Source organism: Stegostoma tigrinum, chromosome 5 (genome assembly GCF_030684315.1).
Source record: "Stegostoma tigrinum isolate sSteTig4 chromosome 5, sSteTig4.hap1, whole genome shotgun sequence".
NCBI classification, from domain to species: Eukaryota; Metazoa; Chordata; class Chondrichthyes; order Orectolobiformes; family Stegostomatidae; genus Stegostoma; species Stegostoma tigrinum.
Window position 1 is genome coordinate 38,010,683 of NC_081358.1, and position 25,817 is coordinate 38,036,499.

The following is a 25,817-nucleotide window of genomic DNA, read 5'->3' on the forward strand; positions in this document are numbered from 1 at the left end:
GCAGACAGAATATTACAAAAAAATTAAAAATAAGGTGGCGCTGGAGACAAACTAAATAACTGGAAGAACATGATTGGTTAGATCCCTGGCATGCAACTTTGATACCTAAGTCATAAGTAATCCAAAACTGTACAAACTAACTAAGGTAGACAGATCATAACAATTCTTCCAGGTGATGGTAACAAAACAGGACAGGAGGAAGATTTTACAGCTACAGTGGTGGGGTCTGGAGTGCGACATGAACCCAAGATCACAGTTGAAGCCATCTTCATTGGTATGGAACTTGGCTATCAGATTCTGCTCAGCAATTCGGCATTGCTGTATATCACGAAGGCCACTTTGGAGAACCGAAGATTGGAGGCTAAATGGCCTTGATCACTGAAGTGTTCCTCGACAGGGAACTCAAGTTGACCTACAACACAGACTACGCTGAGAGACTCTGCCGTTTCATACACTCCTCGATCATCTTGTACACCAACTCTACAGCAGACGCTGCAACACTGAAATTGAGATACAGTCCATATTCTCAGCCTCTGCTAAGGATACAGTGGACCAGCTACAAAACACTGCCAAACAGATGAGGTAGTGGAACTACACCAACTACGTGCACACCAAGAACAAGAAACTGAGAAACTCAACATCACCATCAGCAGTAACCAACCCTCCCCTGATACCACAGCTGAAAAGGTACAGTCACAAGGAAATCCATCATCAACTTATCTGACCACAAACTTCAACTGGACGAAATCGAAGTTCTTAGCCAAGGGCTCAATTTCTGCCCCACTACCAAAATGGATCCCATTGGTCAGGTGGCAGACTCAGAGGAATTCATGAGGCTCTGGAAATTCTTCCAGAAACCTCAAGACATCAGCGGCGAGCCCAATGAGACAGCAACAAACCAGAACTGTCGACAAGAGAGATCCGCGGTGCAGTGACCAAAGAAGAAGAGTCCAATTGTACCCCTCCAGAAGGCCACTGCTCTAGGCTCGAAATGTAGGGTCAAGCTGTCAGGAATTGCATTAACACTAGATTCATCCGCTGCACTCACAAGATAGTGCAGAGTTTCACCCAAGCACATGCTCTCAAGACCAATCGTAACATTGTCTGCTAATGTGATGACAACGGAGGAGCCACTGTCATACAGAATAGAACGGACTACTGTAAAGAAGCTTACTGACAACCGAACAGCCAGCAGCACAACAGACAACTACCTGCTGATCCAACTAAAGAACACATCCATCAACTGACAGACTGATCCAGATCCTCAGAGGATCCTACGCACTCTAATCCCACACACTTCTCGCACAGGAGTCTTCTACTGCCTTCTGAAGATACACAAAGCCAACAGACCTGCATGTCCCATCATATCAGGCAATGGGACTCTGTGTGAGAACCTCTCTGGCTATGTTGAGTGCATCTTGAAACCCAATGTACAGGGAACTCTCAGCTTCTGTCACAGCAGTACACATTTCTTACAGAAACTCAGCACGCACAGGCCAATTGAGCCACGAACATTCCTCATCACGATGGCAGAGGTAACGGTCTGGAAAGGGTTTTTGAAGTAAGTTTGGATCCAGATACAAGTGCACATTATAGTTCGAACATATTGCAGCCCCGCAATATTGGAGTTAGGAGGAATTGACAGCAAATTCGGTGGCAGGACAATGAGCAAACTACTATTTTGTAATGGGTTACTCGGGTTTTCCAGCTTTTCCCATCCAGGAAATTATGAAAACACATTCCCTGCTGTAGTATGACACAGGCTACACCACAATGGGAGGAATTAAATATTACACAATTGGCTGCTAACATCCTTGTGGTAATGAGAAGTGCATTGAAGAAGCAGCAGGTGGTGGTTGGGTCAAAGGTGTGATACAAAACTTGCCAACCTCTAAAGATTTAATACTAAAAGTTAATAAAGTTGTGGCTGACATAATATACATCATTACTTTAAGTGCACTTCTGCATATTCCTATAAATATCAACCTCATTTGCATGACAACATTATAACTCAGCACTAAGCACAGACAGTAAGTCGCTGGCTCATGGACTGTCTCAAAATGAAGAAAAAATGTCACTTCAACTAAAGTCTAATGGCTGAGATCACAAATTCAAGTCGATTAATTTGGGAAAAATTAACAGATAAAAATGTAAAAATAGAGGATTGTGATAATCTCATCCCGAGTGGAAATCAATTTAAAGTTGTTGGGACTTTTTAAACTTATATTTTAAGTAAAGTACACAATCAAACTAAAGTTTCCAAAAGACAACCATTCATATAACTGGATTTACTTTTATTCATGATGTGGAGGTGCCGGTGTTGGACTGTCAGAAATCACACAACACCAGGTTATAATCCAACTTTTATTTAAAGACACAAGATCCAAAACCTGTTGGACTATAACCTGGTCTTGTGTGGTTTCTGATTATCTTTTCAGTCATGGGATGAGGGTGTTGCTGGCTAGGGCCAGCGTTTATTGTCCATCCTTAATTGTTCACAGGGCAGTTAAGAGTCAACCACATGGCTGTGGGTCTGCAGTCATATATATACAATAGTTAGGAGGGAAGTTTCCTTCCCTAAAGGATATTAGTGACAATCGATTCATAGCCACCATTAAACTTTTAATTCCAGATTTTTCATTGAATTCAAATCCCACCATCTGCCCTGAGAAGATTCGAATCCAGATCTCCAGAATATTAACTGGGTCTCCAGATTAACAGTCCAGTGATAACACCACTAGGCCATCACCTTTACTGAATGCTATTATGCATTGACTTTATGTAGTGTTTACCAGATCACATGCTGCAATTGCAAAGCAGTATGTGATGCTTATTGGTAAAGTTTCTCGTCCTGCCCGATATTTAGCTATTAACTAAATTGACCACATTATATAATACAATACAGCCTGAGTCAATTCCTAATCCGCATTTATTGCCCTTATGAGCAATTTCTACCCCTCTGCATGCCTCTCATTCATTTGTCTGTCAAGATATATCTTAAATGTTGCTAGCAAGCCTGCTTCCACCACCTCCATTAGCAGTGCATTTCATGCACCGGCCATGTGAACCATTTTCCTCGTACTTCTCCCCTAAACGTTTCACCTCTCATCTTGAACCTGTGTCCTACTGGAGTTGACCTTCCCACCATGGGATAAAGCCTCTGCTATGTACCCTATCTATGCCTCACATAATTTTGTAGACCTCTATGAGGTCACCCCTCAACCTCCATCTTTCCAATGAAATCGATCTGAGTTTATCCAATCTCTCCTCATAACTAAAGCCCTCCAAATTGGGCAATTTTCCGGTAAAATTGTGAAGAAAAAAAAACCAGAGTTAACGTTTCAGGTTCCTCAGAATTGGTCACTGGACCCAAAACATTAATTCTGATTTTTCCTTCACAGATGCTGCCAGACCTGCTGAGCTTTTCAAGCAACTTCTGTTTTTGTTCTTGATTTACAGCATTCACAGCTCTTTCGGTTTTTATTCTGGTAAACTTTCTCTGTACCCTCTCCAAAGCATCCACATCCTTCTGGTTGTGTGGCCACTGGAACTGCATGTAATATTCTAAATGGGGCCTAACTAAACTTTTACACATTTGTAACATAAGTAGCCTACTATTATATTGGATGACAAAGCCGAAGGCGTGTGATATACACCTTTCAAGTTGTTACTTACAGGGTTATGCTAGGTACCATCTTTGCTACATTATGACAATGACTACACTGCAAAAGTAAGTTGCCCTAATCCTAATGGACCATAGGGATGCTCTCTCATTAGAGAGAGATGACTGGTGGTGGTGGTTTAATCTGAGGGTCACCTTACATCAGACAAAAGGTGAGGTTGAGAAGAACAGTACTTCCTGCTAAGCTCAGCCAGTGCAGGAATTGAACTCCAAGTTTTGGCAATAATCTGCATTGCAATACAGACATTCAGCTAACTGATCTCCTATCATTGGCTGTAAATACTTCACAATTTTACTTCAGGGCTGAAGCTGCTTCCTACAATTTGGACAAGAGATTCAGTGTTTAGAGGTGTGTGTTGCCCTCTGATTTTTCAGTGCTACTAGCCAGCTCCTCATTTATAAGATGCTGTAGTGGAACAAAATGAATGGCATTTGTGTGCCATAAGAAGGGATAGTAATGTGTCAGGTATTTCTAATTCTAACAGATAATTGACAAAAACTATGCTGATTAGCATAAATACCATTGACATCTTTTGAAGATTCCATTAGTGTTTTATTTCCAAGTCTCTTGTGAGAAAAATGTTGTCTTACTACAGGTTTAGAAAGGCCAGCTTTGCCAATTCAGGTTTGTCTCTGGTAAGGAGGCTCCACAAACAAGAATTTTATTTTTATCTGAAAGGAGATGGCAAAGAGGAGGAAGGCAAGTCACATGGGTTGCCCCCATGTATTTGATGTCTCCAATGGCTGGAAATAGAACTCCAAAGAAGGTACAACTTATATTTGTATAGTGTTTTTTAATAACAACAGGATGTCCTAAAGAGCTTTACAGCCAGTGAAATATTTTGCAGTGTTCTTACTGTTATAATGTAGGACAGCCACAATGGCAATAAAATTTACACTCCTGGCCATAGCATCCCAGCATTTGCCATTGGGGAGAATGGGATTTAGGTAAGAAATGGCATTGTTTGATGTAATAGTCTTAGTGCTAATTAAAAACACTGCACACAACTGTTGTACAGATTTCTTAACAATCTCTCCAAAAAGACCAAAAAGTCTCTGCCTGAAGATAAAATTGCAGGCTGAGGTAAAGGAGAAAGAGTGAACCATAATCTGCAGCAAATGTGCAAAGGAAAAGAAAATTCTTTATTTGGGCAAACAGAATGTGCAATTCTTAAATTGGTTTTCGATTCTTGAAAAAACGCAGCAGCTTTGTTCTTTGTCTGATATATTCCACATTTCCTAGCAAGAACATATAATTAAATGATCTTGTCACATGTCAGAATGTACAGCCTCTTGTTCTTCCTCTGTCTCAAATTTGCATCAGCAATTTTTGCCTCATTAACATTAGTTAGCATGCACAGTTTCAGGTTTTGTCCTTTCCTGAAACTTCAGCAGATTCTGCAACCTACAAATTAGAACTATGTTAAATGCAAGAAACAACTTAAGAATTAATGTATACCAAAAAACATTTTTCAAAAAAAGCGGAAGAGAGAGATAGCAGTTTCTACAAGGCAAGAACAAACTAAGCTGAGTTTTCAGTTAAATTTCCCTGTCTGGGGATAGTTTGCACTTATGACTGATGTTGACAGTACAATTAAGTTATCTTAAGCTGATATATGAGAGATGTACAAGAAACGGAAAGGTAATAAGTTCTGAAAGTTGAAAACATCAAATTGAATCAGTATTCCACTGATATTCCTAACCTACATATTTTACAGCATACAGAATAAAACTGAAATAAAAATAAAGCAGTTATTTGATAAGTGTCCAGTACAGGAAGAACAAAACATATTTGTGGAGTAGAAGTACAATTAATAATTTGCTACCAGTTTTGAGGAAAAAGGTTAATAAGTACCTGATGCTACATTTTTAATTCCACTGTAACATAACATAAATCCATTACATTAATAAATAAAATCAGAGGCATCATCCTGTAAAATCCTTAATTAATGTAGCTTATCATTAGGAATTAGACATCACAATACCAATGCAATATTACAGTCTATATCACTTGGCTAGATCTTAAATTTCCCCCAGAGATATATAATGTGCACACCTGTTAATTTTCAATAAAATCCTCCCTATGGATTTATAACACTATTTCTCAAGATTTCTGACAATGCTTCATACCAAAGATCTTCACTTTGTTACAGGCAGATGCAATCCATCTGTTCATGTGGAAAATTCTCGAGACAGAAGGCGATGCCAACAAACTTTCATTCATAATAGGACTTCTTCTTTTGCCACAACCCGATATATTCATTTTAAAAATGCATTTGCTAACAGCTACTATCCTTTACAAGTTTTTTTTAAAAAAACGTGTTCAGATTATGGCTCATTTTTGTCTCTGAAATCCTATTGCTGCCAAAATCTATGGACACCTTTAGATATGTATTGACACAGACAGCATGGCTATATCAACATCCCTATGGCAATTCATTATGTTTCAATTGACCAAGTAATGCAGACGCATTTCTCCAGAATAGTTGACGTCTTGAGAGCCGGAGAATTCTACAAATCCAAAATTATTTAACTTATTTGCCCATATTTGATGCGACAAAATATATTGCTGAGTAAGGGAAGTAGGAAAACTGGCCTGGAAGAATCTGAATGGAATCTGAAGCTACATGAGAGTCAACAGATAAGCCTCTTTTTCATTGTCATGAATTGCTGTGGTCCATTTGTCCATAAAGCAAATTTTCAAAGATTCTATATTAACAATTATTTTCAAAGTTTTGGCTTTGTCAATAGCCAACATTAAAACCACTGGCCAATATTATGCCTGCAAACAACTAATGTAAGTGCACCACAATTCCACAGTATGACTTCGTGATATTTCAAACGGGGGTAACATTTTCACAAACATTGCCCAGGTTTGAAGTAGATTTTTCTCTGATGGATTATCAAATTTGGACAAGAAAGTGGCAGAAAATTAGGACAGAGTTAAGTCATGAAGTGAGGCAGTCAAATGACTGCAGTATGGGAAGCCAGCATTAGGAGATTTTCTTGTTTCTATTTTGCTCATTATTTCCAAGAACTGTCTTATGAAGGATGGCAGCACACCAAGGTACTGGTGGTTTTATTCTGGACACCCTCCAATGGCTTCTACACTCCTTCTTCCTTTAGTTAGCCATGCCAGCTTTCACTTCAGAGATAGTTACACTCATTTTGCTTAACCATCAGTACTCATTAGTCATTTTTTCTTGAACTATGCACCTGCAATAAGGCTTGAGAGGTGTTTACTCAGGTCATAAATAGAAATATAAATTTGGAGAGAATGATGAGGCATTAGTATAAATTAATAATGATGAGGTTAATGGGCTTTAAAGAAAGTGGGTCTGAGTTCTTTGGATTTTACAAGAATGAGAGGTGATCTCACTGAAGCTTAAAAAAATCTGAAGAGTCTACACAAGGTAGATAGGATAGATGCAAGAAGGATGTTTCTCCTGGTTGGCACTGATTTGAACCGGGGGCAGTGTTATAACAGGAGGTTCTTATTTTGGTCCTCCACTGAGGGCCAAAATAAGGAGGAGCGTCTTCATTAAGACAGCAGTGAATCTTCAGGTTGTGGAAATTCAATCGTTGATTACATTCAAGACAGAGATCAATAGATACTAATGGGAGTAGAAATGCCATGATCTAGAACAGCAAACAGAGTGAAGGGGCTTAGAAGGCCTACTCCTACATTCAGGAAACATTCAAGCTCTAATCTAATAGAGAGATTGGGAGGGGGAGCTATAAGGCCCTTCAACAACAATAAAAAGCTCTTATATAAGTCCTTGAATGGAGAGAAATATCCTGAGGCATTGTCAGAAATATGGATATCAAGGCAAAGGAATAGATATTAGGAGGCACGATTAAAAGCTTGGTCAATGGGGTGAGTATTAGGAATGGATTTTTAAGATTCCTAGTATGGGAAAAGTTTTAAAATGCTTATTGCCAATGATATTCAGAGGAAGCGTCCTGTCCCGAAACGTCAACTTTCTTGCGCCTCTCATGCTGCCTGGCCTGCTGTGTTCCTTCACTCCACATTGTGTTATCTCTGATTCCAGCATGTGCGGTTCTTACTATTTCTTTGTAAATATATTAGGTAATGCTATTTGATTTACAATTATGACTATGCTCTAATCAATCATGCTCCTTAATTGCAATACATACAAAGCACTATGGATGATAGTTCTTGTGTAAAATGTAATTTGTTTTGGTGGGGGGCAGGGAGGGGTAAGTTAGTTTAATGTCTGCAGACTTTCAAACAATTGCCCAACCAAAATTTTTTGGAAATATCAATATCAGTGACATTCATGAACTATTAATCAGTCTTCAAAACATACCAATGTGTACCAATAATTCGAAGGTGAACAGAGTGATATCTATAATCTGTTAATTGCAATCTTAGCCATTTACATTCAGTTACTTGTAACTGCTAGAGTTTTAAAATCTTTTGGCTGATTGCAGGGCTATTTTTGCCTGAAAATAGCAAAGAAGTTTAACTTCAAAGAGGGCAACTCAACTGATTATTATCTGTCTATCCCCTGCAGTGCATGTCATGGCTTCTACCCAACAACAAATGGTCTGAGAAAGTGCCTGTGGAATCTCCTGTGGTCTCAAATTGAAGTAGCAGCACATGATTAGATGAAAGTCTCTTAAAATTTATTACTGCCAGCCTCTGACATAATTTTTCACGATGAATGCCAGTTTTCTTCACATATGGTCACTGAATCTTGAATAACAGCCAAAGGCATCACTGTTAAATACCGCTCTCCTCTGTGCCAGTTTCAGTGAGGTTTGTAAATCCTTTCACTTCACTGGAGCATTCAGTTGTCCTTCAGATGTCACCCACCACAGTAACGTAAAATGTCTTGATTCTTATCTGCCATATCTGAAATTCATGTATTCTGGAAGAACACAGCATTAAGCCAAATATCATTCCCAGAAAATTTCTAATTCTGGAATTCTCTATTATACATAATCAAATCCAAAATAAAAACATGCTCAACCGGTCCAAGCACTCTTAGAATGCTACGTGCATTTTCCAATCAAAACAATTGTTAGCCTGCTGTCAATGACAGTGAAAGACAAGGATTCTGATAAATGCATAATGTTTGTAATATAATGTGCTCAAGTTGAGATCTGTCTACACAAATGAATTTTTCCAGCGTACAGTTGGTATAGTCCGTGGTTGTGTGTGATCTGTTCTCGACTGACTGCTGTCAAGTCCCTTTTCTTAATTGTCAGAGATAATAGGAACTGCAGATGCTGGAGAATCCGTGGAACAATCCCTCTTCTGTACCTACACTGGCCCCAAACCCCACCTCTTCCTCCGTTACATTGATGACTGTATTGGCGCTTCCTTGTGCTCCCACGAGGAGCTCGAACAGTTCATCCACTTCACCAACACCTTCCACCCCAACCTCAAGTTCACCTGGACTATCTCTAATACCATGCTCACCTTCCTGGACACCTCTGTCTCCATCTCAGGCAACAACCTAGAAACCAATATCCATATTTCAAGCCCACTGACTCCCACAGCTACCTAGAATACACCTCTTCCTACCCACCTTCCTGCAAAAAGGCCATCCCCCAATCCCAGTTCCTTTGCCTCCTCTGCATCTGCTCCCAGGATGAGGCATTCCACTCCCATACATCTCAGATGTCCTCGTTTTTCAAGGATCGCAACATTCCCCCCACTTAATGGTTGAGAATGTCCTCAACCGTGTCTCCAGCATTTCCCGCAACTCATTCCTCACACCCCGTCCCCGGAATAACAACCAAAAGAGAATTCCCCTTGTCCTCACGTACCACCCCACCAACCTTCAGATCCAACGCATCATCCTCCGACACTTCTGCCATCTGCAATCAGACCCTAACTACGAAGACATTTTTCCCTCCCGACCCTTGTCTGCTTTCTGGAGGGACCACTCTCTCCATGACTCCCTTGTCCGCTCCACACCCGGCAATTTCGCCTGCAACCGCAGGAAGTGCTCCACCCTGCCCCCACACCTCCTCCCTCACCCCCATCCCAGGCCCCAAGAAGACTTTCCACATCAAGCAGATGTTCAGATGTTCGCCTGCACATCTGCCAATGTGGTATACTGCATCCACTGTTCCTGTAGTGGCCTCCTCTACATAGGGGAAACCAAGCGGAGGTTTGGGGACCGCTTTGCAGAACACGTACTCTCAGTTCGCAGTAAGCAACTGCACCTCTCAGTCGCGAACCATTTCAATTCCCCTTCCCATTCCTCAGACGACATGTCCATCTTGGGCCCCCTGCAGTGCCACAAGGATGCCACCCGAAGGTTGCAGAAACAGCAACTCATATTCTACTTGGGAAGCCTGCAGCCCAATGGTATCAATGTGGATTTCACAAGTTTAAAATCTCCCCTCCCCCCAATGCATCCCAAAACCAGCCCAGCTCATCCCCGCCTCCCTAACCTGTTCTTCGTCTCACCTATCCCCTCTTCCCACCTCAAGTCGCACCCCCATTTCCTACCTACTAACCTTATCCCTTCCCCTTGATCTGTCCATCCTCTCCAGACTGACCTATCTCCTCCCTACTCCCCACCTACACTCACCTGTATTGGCTCCATCCCCGCCTCTTTATCTTGTCTGTCTCCTCTCCACCTATCTTCTCCTCTATCCATCTTTGATCCGCCTCCCCCTCTCTCTCTATTTATTTCAGAACCCTCTCCTGCTCCCCCATTTATGAAGAAGGGTCTAGGCTCAAAACGTCAGCTTTTCTGCTCCTAAGATGCTGCTTGGCCTGCTGTGTTCATCCAGCTCCACACTTTTGTGTTCTTAATTGACACATCATTTATGCCTATCCTATAATTCTAATACCATCTCATCATGCTGCACATGTTCCACACAATTAACCTCTCTACAGCAGAGCTTATAGAGGCAGTCAGAATTATGAATGGTTTTCATGGCCTCTTCTGGTGCTGTACTATTAGGAGAAACTGTTCCAACAAGCAGGAAAGTTAGTAACCAGAAGGAAAAGACTTAAGACAATTTCCAAAGACACAATGAGGATTAGGTGGAGTTATTTCAGAAATGCAGGGAGTTGTTAGGATCTGGAACCCAGCACTGTGTGGTTCATAATCCAAATTGTGCTTGAAATCTTTAAGATGAAGGGTGCTGAAAGAAGGGCCGAAGGTAACAAAACCGATGGACTGAATGGCAGCAATATTAGAATGCTGAACTAAATTAAGAAAGAAACTTGCACACCACTAGTTAAAATAATGGAAGATCCATTGGGTGTAGGAGATAGCTAATGTTGACATGAGTTTGAAAAAGCAGAACAAATTGGTTTCAGGGTACTTCAGAACCATCAGCTCTATGCTAATTCAAATACTGGAGGAATCTCTGATTAATTAAGCAATGGCATGAATTTAGAGAGGGGAAAGTTGTTTTTGATGAGCATTCTTGAATAAATTATCTGAATAAATTATCTGAACTGTAACAAATTACTAGGCTACAAATTTGCAGCTAATATAGCTGAGTGCAGCTGGGTCAGAACATGAGCTAAACTTTTCAGAAATGTTTAAATCTAACATCTTATGCAGCAGACAAGTAATTTCAATTGGTGCCAAATACAAAGGGTTGATTTCCTTCCTAACCTCAGCTTACTCCACTAAATCTCTCGACTCACTGTCCTTTTCATATCAACTACCCTCTCAACGTTGTCACAATCTCATTCTCTTAAAACCTCTTCATTTCCCCAACTTGTTCAGGATACATTATTCATAACCTTTTGAAGTTAAACGTGTTTTGAAACAATTCCGTCCATGCAAGGAACCCAGTAGAAATGCAGATATTTCAGGAAGTCAATGCATTTTGTATTGACAGCAGTTAACTGCTGCAGTCCACTTACTGTAGGTACACTGTTAGAGAAGTTACAGGATTTTGACCCAGCAATACTGTGAAAGAACAGTGATACAATTAGTCAGGATAGTGAATGGCTTGGACGGGAACTTGCAGGTGGGTGGTTTCCCACATATCTGCTATCTTTATCCTTCTAGATAGAAGTGGTTGTGGGTTTGGAAGGCTATGTCTAGGATGGCTTGGCAAATTTCTGCAGTTGATGATATATACGATTGGCCCTGGGCAGCAATGGAAGAGGGAGTAAATGTTTATGGGCGTACATCCTGGATGGCATCAAGCTTGCTATGTGTGGTTTGAGCAGCACTCATCCAGGCAAAGGATAAGCAATCCACCACACTCCAGACTTGTGCCTTGTAGATGGTGAATAGATTTCAGAAACAGAGGTGAGTTAGTTGCTGCATGATTCCTAGCCTCTGACCTGCTTTTCAAATCATAGTATTTATATGGCTAGCCCAGTTCAGTTTCTGGTCAACTGGAACCGTCAGTTTGTTGATAGTGGACGGAATTCAGCAATGGGAGTACAAGTGAATGCTGGAAAATTAGGTACAGCCCTTTGGTTTGGGAGGCAGGAAGTTACAATTTGGTGTTTGGAAAGCAATGCATGGCCCCTTTAAAAGATGATGTGCTTTTTCTATGCTTACAGGTTTTAAAAAAAATTACTGAGAGCAGCAGCTTGCAAGTACACAGAGAGCACCCAAATTGAAATGGTTGTGTCAATAGGAGTTAAATTTAAATCTGAGAAAATAGGAGCTGCAGATGCTGAAGAATCCGAGATTACAAGGTGTGGAGCTGTATGAACACAGCAGGCCAAGCAGCATCTAAGGAGCAGGAAAGCTGATGGTTTTGACAAGATAGGGCCAATTCTATTGTAAGAAATTGGTATGTCATTGATGGTACAAAAGAAAGGGATGCTGGGCAAAAACAGGAGAGCTAACTGCCACCTGCCCGTGTTAACAGCGCTCAGCTCTCAAGACAGAATTGCTGGCTCTTACAGACTCCTCTTAGTCTTAGAGAAAGCACCAGCCAAAGGCCAAAGGTACCCATGGCACAACTAGTGAATATTTCTGATAGAAGAGTCAATGGAGAAGGCGCAGAACATTCCAAAAGACACATAACCTGGTTGTATTTTCAAGAGACTAAATTCTACTTTTCTTAATTTTATACAAGTAAGGCTTGTATTTATTGGAACAGCACACTATTAGAATCTTGTTTTATTTGGGAATAGTTATAGTTAGAAGGGGTTAATTTGTTCACTGTTAGATAAATAAATTGTTACCTGTTGACTGTAAAGTCATGGGTTTATTTTATTTTACCAATAGGAGTTGCTGAAAGGCAGATAACACTACTTTTTACACTCTTTTTACAGATTATAGGACAAGCTGCTCCTCTTTGGATGTTTCTGTTTTAGTTTTCAGCAGGAGGGTGGGTCAACCTCCGCTTTATAACAGTCATAGAGACATACAGCATCAAAATAGATCCTTCGATCCAACTTGTCCATGCCAACCTGATATCCTAAATAAATCTAGTCCCACTTGCCAGCATTTGGCTCATTTCCCTAATCATATACCCATCCTTTTAAATGCTGTCATTGTACCAGCCTTCACCACTTCCTCAGGCAGCTCTTTCCATACACACACCACCCTCTGCATGAAAATGTTGTCCCTTAGGTCCCTTTATGAATCTTTTCCCTCTCACTTTAAACCTATGCCGCCTAGTTTGGAGCTCCCCCACCTCAGGGAAAAGACCTTGTCTAGTTACCCTATCCATGCTCACCCCTCATGATTTTATAACCTGTAAGGTCATCCCTCAGCCTCTGACACTCCAGGGAAAATAGCTCCAGTATATTCATCCTCTTCCTATAGCTCAAGCCCTCCAACCCTAGCAACGTCCTTGTAAATCTTTTCTGAGCCCTTTCAAGTTTCCCAACATCCTCCTTATAGCAGGGAGGCCAGAACAGCACATAGCATTCCAACAGTGGCCTAACGTATGTCCTGTATAGCCACAACATGACCTCCCAACTCCTACACTCAATGAAAACAGAAAGAACTGCAGATGCCGTAAATCAGGAACAAAAACAAAGTTTCTGGAAAAGCTCAGCAGGTCTGGCAGCATCAGTGAAGAAAAAAAATCAGAGTTAACTTTTCGGGTCCAGTGACACTGCCTCAGAGGGTCTGTCCTTGACAGAGTCCACTGAAGAAGGGTCACTAGCCCCAAAACATTGACTCTGATTTTTTTTCTCCACAGATGCTGCCAGACCCGCCAAACTTTGCCAGCAACTTCTGTTCCCATACTCACTGACTCAAAGACAAGCATACCAAATGCCTTCACTATCCCATCCACCCATGACTTCATTTTTGAGGAACTATGAACCTACACTCCAAGGTCTCTTTGATTCTCTCTCATGGGGGATGGTCACTGCCTGGCACTTGAGTGGCTTGAATGCTACTTGCAAAAATATCAGCGCAAGCCTGGATACTGTCCGGGTGTGGGTGCATTTTGACACTGACTGCTTCAGTATCCAAAAAATCGTGAATGGTGCTGAACATTGTACAATCATCTGTGAACATCCCCATGTCTTGACCTTTTGCTGAAAATCATTGATGAGGCAGATGAAGATAGTTGGGCCGGGAACGTTATGCTGAAGAACTCCTGCAAAGCTGGCTTGGAGCTTAAAAGACTGACCTCCAACAACCACAACCATCTTCCTTTGTGCCAGGCAGAACTCCAACCCATGGAGCGTTTTCATCCCAAATTCCACTGACTCCAGTTTTGCAATGGATTCTTGATGCTTTACTCAGTCAAATGTGGTCTTGATATCAAAGGCAGTCACTCTCACCCCAACTACTCAAGTTCAGCTCTTTTCTCCATGTTTGAACCAAGGCTGTAACAGGTCAGGAGCTGAGTGACCCTGGTAGAACCTAAAGTGACCATCAGTGAGCTTCTAATTGCAAAGTAAGTGCTGCTTGGTAGAACCATTGATGACACTTTCATCGCTTTACTGACATTCAAAGGTAGACTGATAGGGCAGCACCTGGTTAGGTCAGATTTGTCCTGCATTTCGTGTACAGGACTTATCCCAAGCAATTTTCCACATTGCTGGCTAGGTAACAATATCATAGCTGGACTGAAACAGTGCCAAGAGTGTAGCAAATTCTGGAACTTATTCTTCAGTAGTATTGCTGGAATGATGTCTTGGCCCAAAGTCTTTCCAGTATCCAGTGGCTTCAGGCAGAAACAAATTGGAGTACATCAAACTGGCTGAAGACTGGCAACTGTGACACTGGGGGCACTGAAAGGCTGAGATGGATCATCTACTCAACACTTCTGACTAAAGGTTGTCACAAATGCTTCAGCCCTATCTTTGGCGCTTTTGTGCTGGGCTCCCCCATCAGTAAGGATGGGATATGGTCACTCTGCAGAGCTTAGAACTGATCTGCTGGTTGTGGAAACACTTAACACTGTCTATCACTCTCTGCTTATGCTGTTTTGCATGCAAGCAGCCCTGTGTTGTAACTTCATCTGGTTGACAACTGATTTTTAGGTATACCTGGTGATGCTCCTGGAATGCCATCACGCAGGTCTTCAGTGAACTAGGATTTGATCCCCTAGCTTGATGGTAATAATAACAGTGAAGAATATGCCAGGCCATGAGGTTACAGGTTGTGTTTAGGATAATCTTGCTGCTGCTGATAGCCTACATTGTCTTATGGATGCCCAGTCTTAGGTTGCTAGGTCTGTTCAAAATCTGTCCCATTTCGCACAGGGCTAGTGCCACACAACATGGTGGAGGCTATCCTCGATGTGAAGACAGGAAATCACCCTGAATGATACTGTTATAGGCAGATGCATCTGCATCAGGCAGATGGATGAGGAGGTGGTCAAGTATGTCCTTTCCTTTCGTTGGTTTCCTCACTACCTGCTGCAGACCCAGTCTAGCGTCTATGTCTTTTAGGATTCAAGCAGTTTGTTCAGCTGTGGTATTGCTGAGCCACTCTCTGTGATGGACAGTGAAGCCCCCCCATCCCAAATATATTCTGTACCCCTGCCACCCTGAGTGCTTCCTCCAAGTGGGATGTAACATGGAAGAATACTAATACAAAGTATGTAGTAACCAGCAGGAGGTTTCCTTGCCCATGTCTGACCTGATGCCACAACACTGTCAGACAGGCAGTTCCAGAATTTTGACTAAGCAACAATGAATGTATGGTGATATACTTCTAAGTTAGGATAGTGTGTGGCTTAGAGGGGGAACTTGCAGGTGATGGTATTCCCAAGGCATCTGCTGCTTGTCCTTCTTGGTAGATACCTTGGGTTTGCAAGGCATCACAAACAGCCTTGGTGAGTTGCTACAGTGCATCTTGAAGATGGTACATGCTGTTGCCATTGTCTGTAGGTGATGGAGCAATTGTGCTAAGAAATCAAGAGAGAAGTTAATAATGTGAGACTGAAATACCAATTGAAATAAACTGTACACTTTCCATCTATCTTTGTACTCTTGAAAGTAGTGATACATAGGAATATGGCTCCTATAACAATACCTAAATTCAGTCTTTCTAGCCAATATAAATTTGTATTGTAGTATTGCAGAGCAAAGCCATTTCCTTCCCTTCTTTCTAAAAGAAAGCAAGCAATATTTCAAACAAAGATGTGACTGAGTTGTGTTGAATGGAAAGCAATTGAACATTTTAGTCGTCTGGAAAAAAGTTTGGCACACATTGAATAAAGGTTCCCAATAAAAAATTACAAGAGTGATGGAAAAGAAAATCAGACGTTTTACTGAAGTATAAAATGGTACAATATAAAACTTAAGTGTCGAATGGCTCATTATATTGGCACAGAAAATTTTCCAACATACCTCGCTCTAATTATGATTGTTTAACCATTTGGCCTGCATGTTCTTTTTTGAATAAAAAAAGCATTTTACTTCAGAGCTGTGCTACTGTGGAATTTGCAAACATCATGTTAGCCATCAGATTCTAATGCACCTAGCAAAATTAATAAACAAAAGAAATAAATTCCAAAATCCAACACCTGGGAGCATTTATATTTCCAGAAAAATATTACTAGAATCCTCTCCCAACCACCCCGCACTTTAAGGACACACTTATTTATTGGAGCTTTCATTGGCTGACAGCCACACTTTATTTGCAATAAATCAAAAATTGGTGCAAAACTGGGAGCGAGTTTGTTGGTTGTGATGAGATTTGTTTTAGTAGCGAACACTTTCACTATGGACAGCAAGATCAGATTTATTGCGTGGCAGTTTATGGTATTTCAAAAGCCACAGATGACATCACCCCAAAATTATGATATTCCGTTAAACCTTATTGTTCTTTGAATGAAGATGTAGCAATACCCAGACTTACTGGCAATAAACCTTCCAGCGCATAGATGACAGCGCCTACGGGAAACCAGGAATCTGGCTAAGGAGGATAACAATATTTAGTTAACTCTGCTTTTGTTATACCATTTCACCAGTCTACCAATTGCACAATGGAATAAGTGGAGGATGGGCAAAGTTGGATTATTTATTGTTGGTATCCTTCCTACTGTTTTACTAAAGCTGAGCCTCTAGATTTTAGACAGACACTTACTCTATTAATGGAGATGGATTCATTTTCAAAGAAACTGTCCTTTTACATGTGCACACTTCAAATTGTGTAATTTAGCCTGTGCTTTTTAACTTAAATTCATCCAAAAGCAAATTCTCAGGGTATTTTTTATGAGGAGCAACAAATGGAGATTTTCAAGAATTGAGAGGGCACTGAAAAATTCTATTGCACAAGATAATAATGTGAAATATACATACTGGCTAGCTATAACGTATTATAGGGATATTTTGTTATAAAAGTCATGGGTATAGTCAGACTATACTGTACATGATTTATGTGTGGGATTTAGGATCAACAAGATGAGACCCAGTGCAACTGGCTAGGACCTCTCCGTTGTCACCTAATTCCAGACTGAAGTGGACATGGTGCATCAGTCTAAATTGATCAAAGTGAAACATCCAGCTCTGAGTGAGACCTAAGATCTGAACAAGGATATAAGTACATTCCATACAAGTACAATTCGCATTGGCAGCCATGTTGGCACATTTGCAGTGTTTCTGCACTTTGCACAGTTAAAGCTCTTTATGTAACAGCCTCTAAAGTACAATGCGGTTAGAGAGAAAGGTACTCCATGATGCTTTCCCATCTAAATATCTATTATCAATGTATCCTTCAAAGGATGGTGTTTATGGAAACATAGAAAATAGGAGCTGATTTAGCCATTTGGCCCTTCAAACCTGCTCCACCGTACAGTGTGATCATGGCTGATCATCTAATTCAATTCCTGTTTCCACTTTCTCCCAGTCTTTGATCCCATTAGCCAGAATTATCTATTGCCTTCTTGAAAACAATCAAAATTTTGGTGTCAGCTGTTTTTTTTGTGGCAGTGAATTCCACAGGTTCAACATTCTCTGGATGAAGAGGTTTCTCCTTATCCAAGTCCAAATGGTCTATCCCATACCCTTAAACAGCGATCCTTGGTTAAGGAGTACCCCATCATCAGTGAATCCTTCCTGTGTTTACCTGATCTACTTATGTTAGAATTTTGTATGTTTCTATGAGATTCCCCCTCATTCTTCTAAACTCCAATGAATATAGTCCTAACAAATACAGTTTCTCTTCATATATCAATCGTACATTCCCTGGAATAAGTCTGGTAAACCTTTGTTGCACTCCCTCCATCACCAGAACATCCTCCCTCAGATAAAGAGAAAAATTGCAAACAATACTCAAGGCGTAGTCTCTCCAAGGGCCCCGTGGAGTTGCAGCAAGATATTCCTACTCCTGTACTCGATTTTCTTGACAGCAAATGTCAACATGACATGCATGCTTAGTTTCAGTGATTAGTGTACAAGGACACCCAGGTCTTGTTGCGCCTCCCCCTTTCCCAATTTATCATCAAATAATAATCTACTCCCTGCCTGATTTTGCTACCAAAGTAGATAACCTCACATTTATCCACATTATACTACAGCTGCAAAATCACACTGAAGCATCTCTGCATCCTCCACATAGCTCATCCTCCCACCCAGCTCTCCTTCTTTTCTCCTGAGATTTTAAAGTGTTTTTTTCTGATAAGAAAACTTACCTTGGAGCAGCCGAGAGCTGGAGTGAAGCAGGTTGTAGGTCTGGAGCGGTGTGGATTGGCTGAGAACTAGAGTGGAACAGTTTGGAGGCCTGGAACAGCAGAGAGCCGGAGTGAAGCGGGCTGGAGGTCTGAAGCGGTATGGATGGGCTAAGAACCAGAGTGGAACAGTTTGGAGGCTTGGAATGACAGAGAGCCGGAGTAGAGTGGGCTGGAGGCATGGAGTGGAGCAGAGACAGTTGTTGGACTGGGGTCTGGTGTATGCAGTCAGTAGCTTGCGAGACCAGTCAGACCACGTGCAAAAGCTCCTGTGCTGATCTGCTGCAATGCAATGTTAATCTGTAATTTGTTTATCTGACCGTAATGTTTATCCTTTTAACCATGTCCTAAGGTAATGCAACTTATTTTCCTTGTTATTCTTCTTTTTGTATCTAAGATTTGTACCTAGATACTTTACACTTAATGTGGCACTATGACAGGCGCATCATAAACATTTCACTGTACTCCTGTACTTCTATACTTGAGTACTCGTGATAATAAAGGATATTCTATTCTATTGTATTCTATTATCTACAGACTTGGAAATATTGTATTTACTTCCCTCATCTAAATAATTGGCACTTATTGTGAATAGCTGAGGTCCAAGCACTAATCCCTGCTGCACACCACTAGTCACTGCCTGTCACTTGGAGTTCACTTGTATAACGCAGATCCTGACCACTGACAAGGACCGCAACACTGATATCTTAACTGAAGCTAACTAATGTTGGTTTTAATTGAGGGACTGTCACAGGAGCCTTGATTGTACCTTGCTCATTTACCGACCACCCAATGCATTAGCATTGGTCAGTACCAACCTGAGTCTGGGTTTCACCTCTATGGTTGGGCCCAGGAAAGATAGCACCATGTTGGAATTAAGGTTGCTGTGTTCACCCCACCTCAACTGAACTCCTAAATAGCATGTTTCAGTTGGTGATACTTGAAAGGATAGGGATATGGAGAGGCATTGAACCAAATACTGTAAATTCATACTCAGATGTGCCTCTGACCTGCAGGTAACTGAAGCTGATCTTGCTGAACCAGATATAGAGGTTTCCATGCACTACAGTTAAGTTTAGACACTTAGGAAGCTGGTCATTTTCTCCTATCAGAGCCTTAGAGCTAAGCTTTCCATCATCTTAAAGTGCTGAAGTTGTGAGTGCATGAAAAGATACGGGAGACAAAAATAATGGATATCTTCACACTAGAAGCAATTATCTTAAATTTGAAAACTGGCTCTTGACATGAATCAGTTAGAGAACCCAGGGCTTCAGTTTAATGTTTCAGTCAAAAGCCTCCGCAACCATCCAATTCAGAGATGACAGTGTCACCCACTGAGTCAAAGGGACACACAGATGCAAGTGAGTGAGAAGAATTTAGGTTTAACAACCAAAACTGTGACTGAGGTGGTTACAGCAATGGGAATACAAAGGAATCCAGTTGGATAAGGGAAGGACATGTACAGCAGCACAGATGCGGTTGCCACCAGGATACATGTTACGCTGAATGAGTAGTCACAAAGGATATCATTTAGCAATTTTGATTAGGGCTTGGTGTTCCAGGTAGGGAATTACAGAAATTGGATCAAACAGTTTTGAAAAAGGAATGATGAACGCAGTGGTAATGAGTGATAATAACGTGCTTGAGGACTTCAGAAAGGCTGGTGAGACTGGAGATTGGTGGTGGAGAGGCTAACAGCAGCTTCCCGGCAGGAGAAGGTGAGAGGTGAGCCTGACAAAGAAAATCTTAGAAAAGAAAGTTTTTGGCTATGTCAACAGCAGTAGGGGAGACGGGGAAAAAGGTCATTAAACCGACAGATGTTCATTGTTTGGACAAGGTACATCAAAAGGGGTGTAATTCTTTCAAAAATGTGTCTTTCAAAGCTGTAAGTACTGTGAAAATAGGAGCTAAAGAGCGTTTATGTCCAACTGAAACACACACACGCTTTCTGAACAGCTCAAAGAGGGTGGGAATGGATCTATGCTGACAAATAATGAATACTCTAATCAACATCTGGATGACAAAGTACAACCTCTAATCTAACAAAACTTGTGTTTACTTAATGCCTTTACAGTGTGCAGACAATACATATGTTTAAGTTCTTAGGAAATTGTGGGTTTTAAACAAGATACAGCCGTAAAGTTCTCACTGAGATTTCATTGTATGAAACTTGAACAGCTAGCTTTGTACTCTGCTACTGAACACCTGGTTCCTTTTAAATGTGTTGGGAGTTCAGCAGTAAGACAGCTTGTAACAACAACAGATTAGCCATTTTCATAAATTCAGAATTTTGACAAGAATCCATCTCTGGATCTTGTAATAGCTACACAGCCAAGCAGACCAACTGTGATTACACTGAAAAGACGTTTGAATTATATAACTTATTAAATAAAGAATTATATAAGGTTCACCTGATGAAGATGTTGGAGCCAGCACAATGTCAGCAATAAAGTAATGCTCTGGTTAATTATTTCAACAGCCTCTCAATTTCACTTCTCTAAAGATCCCTTCTAAATTGTTAAGAATACATACATTTTTCTACCGGTCTTCAGCTGATCTTTTTGGTCATTTTGAGGTTTTACTCAAAAAACTCTCACAGCAACAAATATAATCAAGTCTTTCATGTTGATCTTTAGCAAATGGTTTTTGGAGATTGAAGTAAATCAGATTTTGGAGTTCTTTTTTTATCATTGCATTGAAGACATTTGCCAAACTGTACCTTTCCTACATCATGCCATGCTGGTTGCTGTCAATAGTTGTGTCTTGTATATATTATCCTGATGTTTATTCTCAATAACTGATTCCAGTATTGCATCACGTGTTTTTTTCCAAACATTCCTTTGCTCTGAATGTTACATTCACTTCCAACCTCAGGATTTAGCTCTACTTATGACTGTTTGACCATATTACAGTCCCTACTGGCAAAACAGCCTCTAGTTGTGGCATCTTTTGTTTCCCAGGTTTTAGCATGCATGTCTATATCTGTCTACCCAGACTGTCCACTCTTGTGTACTTCTGATCCTCAATTTGTGTGCCTCTGCCTTATTAGATTACATTTCCTCCCTCTCTTCCCCTACTTGAATAACAAAGTAATTTCCACTGATGCCTCAGTGGCCTTCATCAATGTTTCCATAATCATTTGGATTATGTCCATCTTGTTCAACCTTTACCAAACATAGCGCTGCCACGATACCTTATTACATTGGTGACAGAACAATGGTGTCACCTCCTAATCCTAACAAACTACAACTTCCAAACGTTTTTGCCAAGGGTCACATATTGGAACATATTAAATTCTTGGGTTAGCCTTCAGACTCATGGACAAAAGGGCTCAGAGGTGCTAACAGATAAGAGTGTAGGGGAGTGGACAGAGAGAGGGGTGGGGAGAAAGAAGTTTGCAGGGATCTTGAGAAGGATGCACAGCAAGAGTAAGAAGCTGTGCAGCATGTGAGAGATGAATTACAGCAAAAAAGAGAGGGGGGGATAATGTGCAGAGAAAGTGGGGTCATGTGTGGTGAGAGAGAGGGAAGGGGAAGTGTGTTCAGACAGAAAGAGAGAGAGAGAGAGAGAGAGAGAGAGAGAGAGAGAGAGAGAGAGAGAGAGAGAGAGAAATGCACATAAAGGGTGAGAAAGAGGTCAGCATCTAGGCAAAGAGATAGAGAGGGACAGCATACAGAGAGAGAAGGCGGACAGGGAGGAAGGAACAGCTTGTGGAGAGTAGAATGATCCTGCACAGACAGGGAGAGGGGGATGGTAGTAGAGAGAGACAGAGGGATGAAGTGCAGAGAGGAGGATGGGTGGCACACAGACAGAGAGAGGGGGATGGTATGCAAGAGGGAGGGGACAGTGTTAATAGTGAGATGTATGGTGCAGAGAGATAGAGAAAAATCGAAAGAAAGAAGAGAGAGAGAGAGACACACACAGAGACAGAGAGATGGTATCTAACGAATAGAAGAGATTGTGCCAAGTGAGATTGTGAGGGACCAAAGGAAAGCATGGGTCACAGAGAGAATAAGAGAAGCTGTAGGGAAGCACAAAGTGTCAAGGGAGCGTGTGAGGTACCGAGGAACAGCATGGGGTATTGAAGAGGAGCCTGAAGCGCTGGCAGAGAATGGTACAGTATGAAAGAAAGTCAACCAGCAGGCTTACCAAAAGTTAGTTAATTTTTCTTCTGTATTTTTCTGACAAGATTGTTTAATAAATAAATCTTTGGACAACGTCTTTCCAGCCACTAATAAATACTTATGGTAAAAGATATTAACTTAATGTTCTGGACCACATACAAATGGGTCTCCAGAGATAAAACAGTATATTCTGTACATCTTCATTGTCTGGACTTGTAATTCATGCTCCATTCAGTTCCAGATGTTTCCTCTGCTCTGCACAGTGTGAAAAGGGCTTGGCCGCACTCACAAAAGCTAAATTCACACAATTTCCAGGATTACATTAAACATCACTAAACATTAGGGAAAATAGGAATGAAAACATTAATCAGGATCGCAGTTATTGAAGGTTATTCCATCACCAGTTGGAAAGCTGATTAGGTGCGTAGCAGTAAATCATCAGTATTTACAATTCAGTAGACATTTAAACAAAGCACTGTCTACTGCAGTGCTGAAGCTTGAGTTTGGAAAATACACAGCTCATTACTGCGTAATTTTACTGTCTGTACCTAACCCAAAATAAGAGTAATGAACGAAAATTGTTGAAAAGTAGATTGCTATGTGGTTTTGTAGTTTGGCAAATTTGCCTAACTACTGAAAGCCATATTCTACTTACGGCGTCCATAGTCTTGGGAAGGCATTAATCTCCTCTTGAGTGTATTCATTTAACTTTCTGGGTACTTGCCGTGGTTGTGGAAGTTCTTCTACCAGGTTCTTAAGGATTTCATCTGGAATCACCTTTTGAAGTAGAAAAGCAAGAGGTTGAAAGATGCCACTGCAGCCAAGATCTATCAAATGTGGTAGATATATGTTTGATTTTTGATGTACTTATTTTCAGGTTGGGTGTACAACAGAACTCTGCAGAGATATTAAACTAACACATAATTTCTTAAGGCTTAAGAAATAATTTTCCAAATATTTCTGATTGAAACGATCAAAACCCTGGAACCACCTTCCAGGGAATAAGAATAGCGACTTTTTAAAAATGTCACATAAGTTACCAGCACAGGTAGTCATTTATCAGGTTTCTCATGGTAGGCTGATACAGAAGATTAAGATGCATGGGATCCATGGTGACTTGGCAACGTGGATTCAGAATTGGCTTGCCATAGAAGGCAAAAGGTAGTGGTGGAAGGTTGTTTCTCAGGCTGGAGGTCGTGACTAGTGGCATTCCATAGGGATCTGTACTGGGACTTCTGTTGTTTGTGATTTATATAAATGATTTGGATGAAAATGTAGATAAATGGGTTAGTAAGTTTGCAGATGATTCAAAGATCAGTGCTATTGTGAATAGTGTCGAAGGTTGTCAAAGGTTAGAGCAGGATATAGATCAGTTGCAGATATGGGCATAGAAATGACAGATGGAGTTTAATCCATGTGAGTGAGGTGCTGCACTTTGGGTGATCAAATGTTTAGGAAAAGTATACAGTTAATGGCAGGACCTTGAACAACATTGATGCACAGACAGATCTTGGGGTTCAATTCCACAGCTCCCCAAAAGTGGCCGCGCAAGTAGATAAGGCGATAAAGGCCTATGGCATGCTTGCCTTTATTGCTCGGGGAATTGAGTGTAAGAGTCAGGATGTCACATTGCAGTTATATAAGACTTTGGTTGGGCCACACTTAGAGGACTGAGTTCATTTCTGGGTGCCAATCATTGAAAAGATGTGGACGCTTTGGATAGGGTGCAGAAGAGGTGTACCAGGATGCTGCCTGGATTAGAGAGTGTGGACTACAAGGAGAGGCTAGAAAAACTTGGGTTGTTTTCTTTGGAGCAGCAGAGGCTGAGGGGAGATTTGATAGAAGTCTATAAAAATATGCAATGCATAGACAGGGTTGATAGTCAGAATCTCTTTCTCACAGTTTAAATGTCTAAAACTAGGGAGCGTGCATTTAAGGGGAGAGGAAAAATGTTCAAAAGAGACGAAAGGGGCAAGTTTTTTTTCTAAAACACAAAGAGTGGTAGGAGTCTGGAATGCACTTCCAGGGGTGATGGTGGAGGTAGATACAGTAGGGGCGTTTAAGAAACTTTTAGACAAATGCATGAATACGCAAGTAACGGAGGAATATAGACCAAAGGCAGACAGAAGGGATTAGCTTAATTTTGAGTCATGATTAGCACAGCATCATGGGCCGAAGGGCCCTTTCCTGTGTTGCACAGTTTTATGCTTAATGGTCTGGGTGTCATTCCTGCGGAATTTTTTTCCTATTTATTTGTACTAGCAGGATTGAATGATTAAGAACTGATGATAATCTCATTATAATTATAAAAATGCCAATAACATACAATTTTCCTGGGTCAGCAAACTGCATAATGAATTTACAAATTCAGGTGCAGCTCGAGTGCGAGTTGTAATTTACACAAAAGTGGAACTCAAAGACAACAACACAATTAAAAAAGATCATAGGAGTATGGGATAAGAATACAGAGTTTTGAAAGACTCAAAATACAGCCGTAGACAAAAATGAATGGAAACAGAACTTGGGCATGTAGCAATAGGTCTCCTGACAATGACTGCAACTTGTAACACTGGCTCTACTTGAAGGAAAATGGTGTGATATGAGGTAATACAAAGACGGTCACTTCTACACCAATGCATGGCACCATCCAAGATGTCTATGCTCCTAAACGCTTTCTAGGAATTGTGGATGACTTGGCATCACAGCCGATGGTTGGTCTTTGCAGCTGGCTTTCTGCTGCCTTAGGGCTTGTGGAGGGCAATCTGTGAGTATTGTGTGTACTGCCTGTGAGTACAGTTAGTGACTTGTAGAGATGACATTTTCCTCTCAGCAGAAATGTGTGCACCTGGGGTTGTCAGTTGTATGTTAATGGAAGACATCTTTTCTTTAGTTTCGTGTATTAATTACAAATGTTTAGCCAACATTGATTTCAGTTTGTTTGTCACAGTAAATAT

General features: G+C 41.0%; 1 protein-coding gene across 3 annotated transcripts in view; it reads right to left on the reverse strand.

Moving 5' to 3' along the window:
• The window catches only part of mrpl13 (mitochondrial ribosomal protein L13), an 81,392-nt gene that overhangs the window by 19,452 nt on the left and 36,123 nt on the right, over window positions 1-25,817 (reverse strand). For 2 of the 3 annotated variants that reach the window (XM_048529888.1, XM_048529890.2), the window contains exon 6: window positions 23,519-23,640. In XM_048529888.1, the coding sequence (XP_048385845.1) occupies window positions 23,519-23,640 (122 nt within the window). Of the gene's footprint in view, window positions 1-23,514; window positions 23,641-25,817 lie in introns of those variants that run through there. The other variant, XM_048529889.1, reaches the window with a different exon arrangement.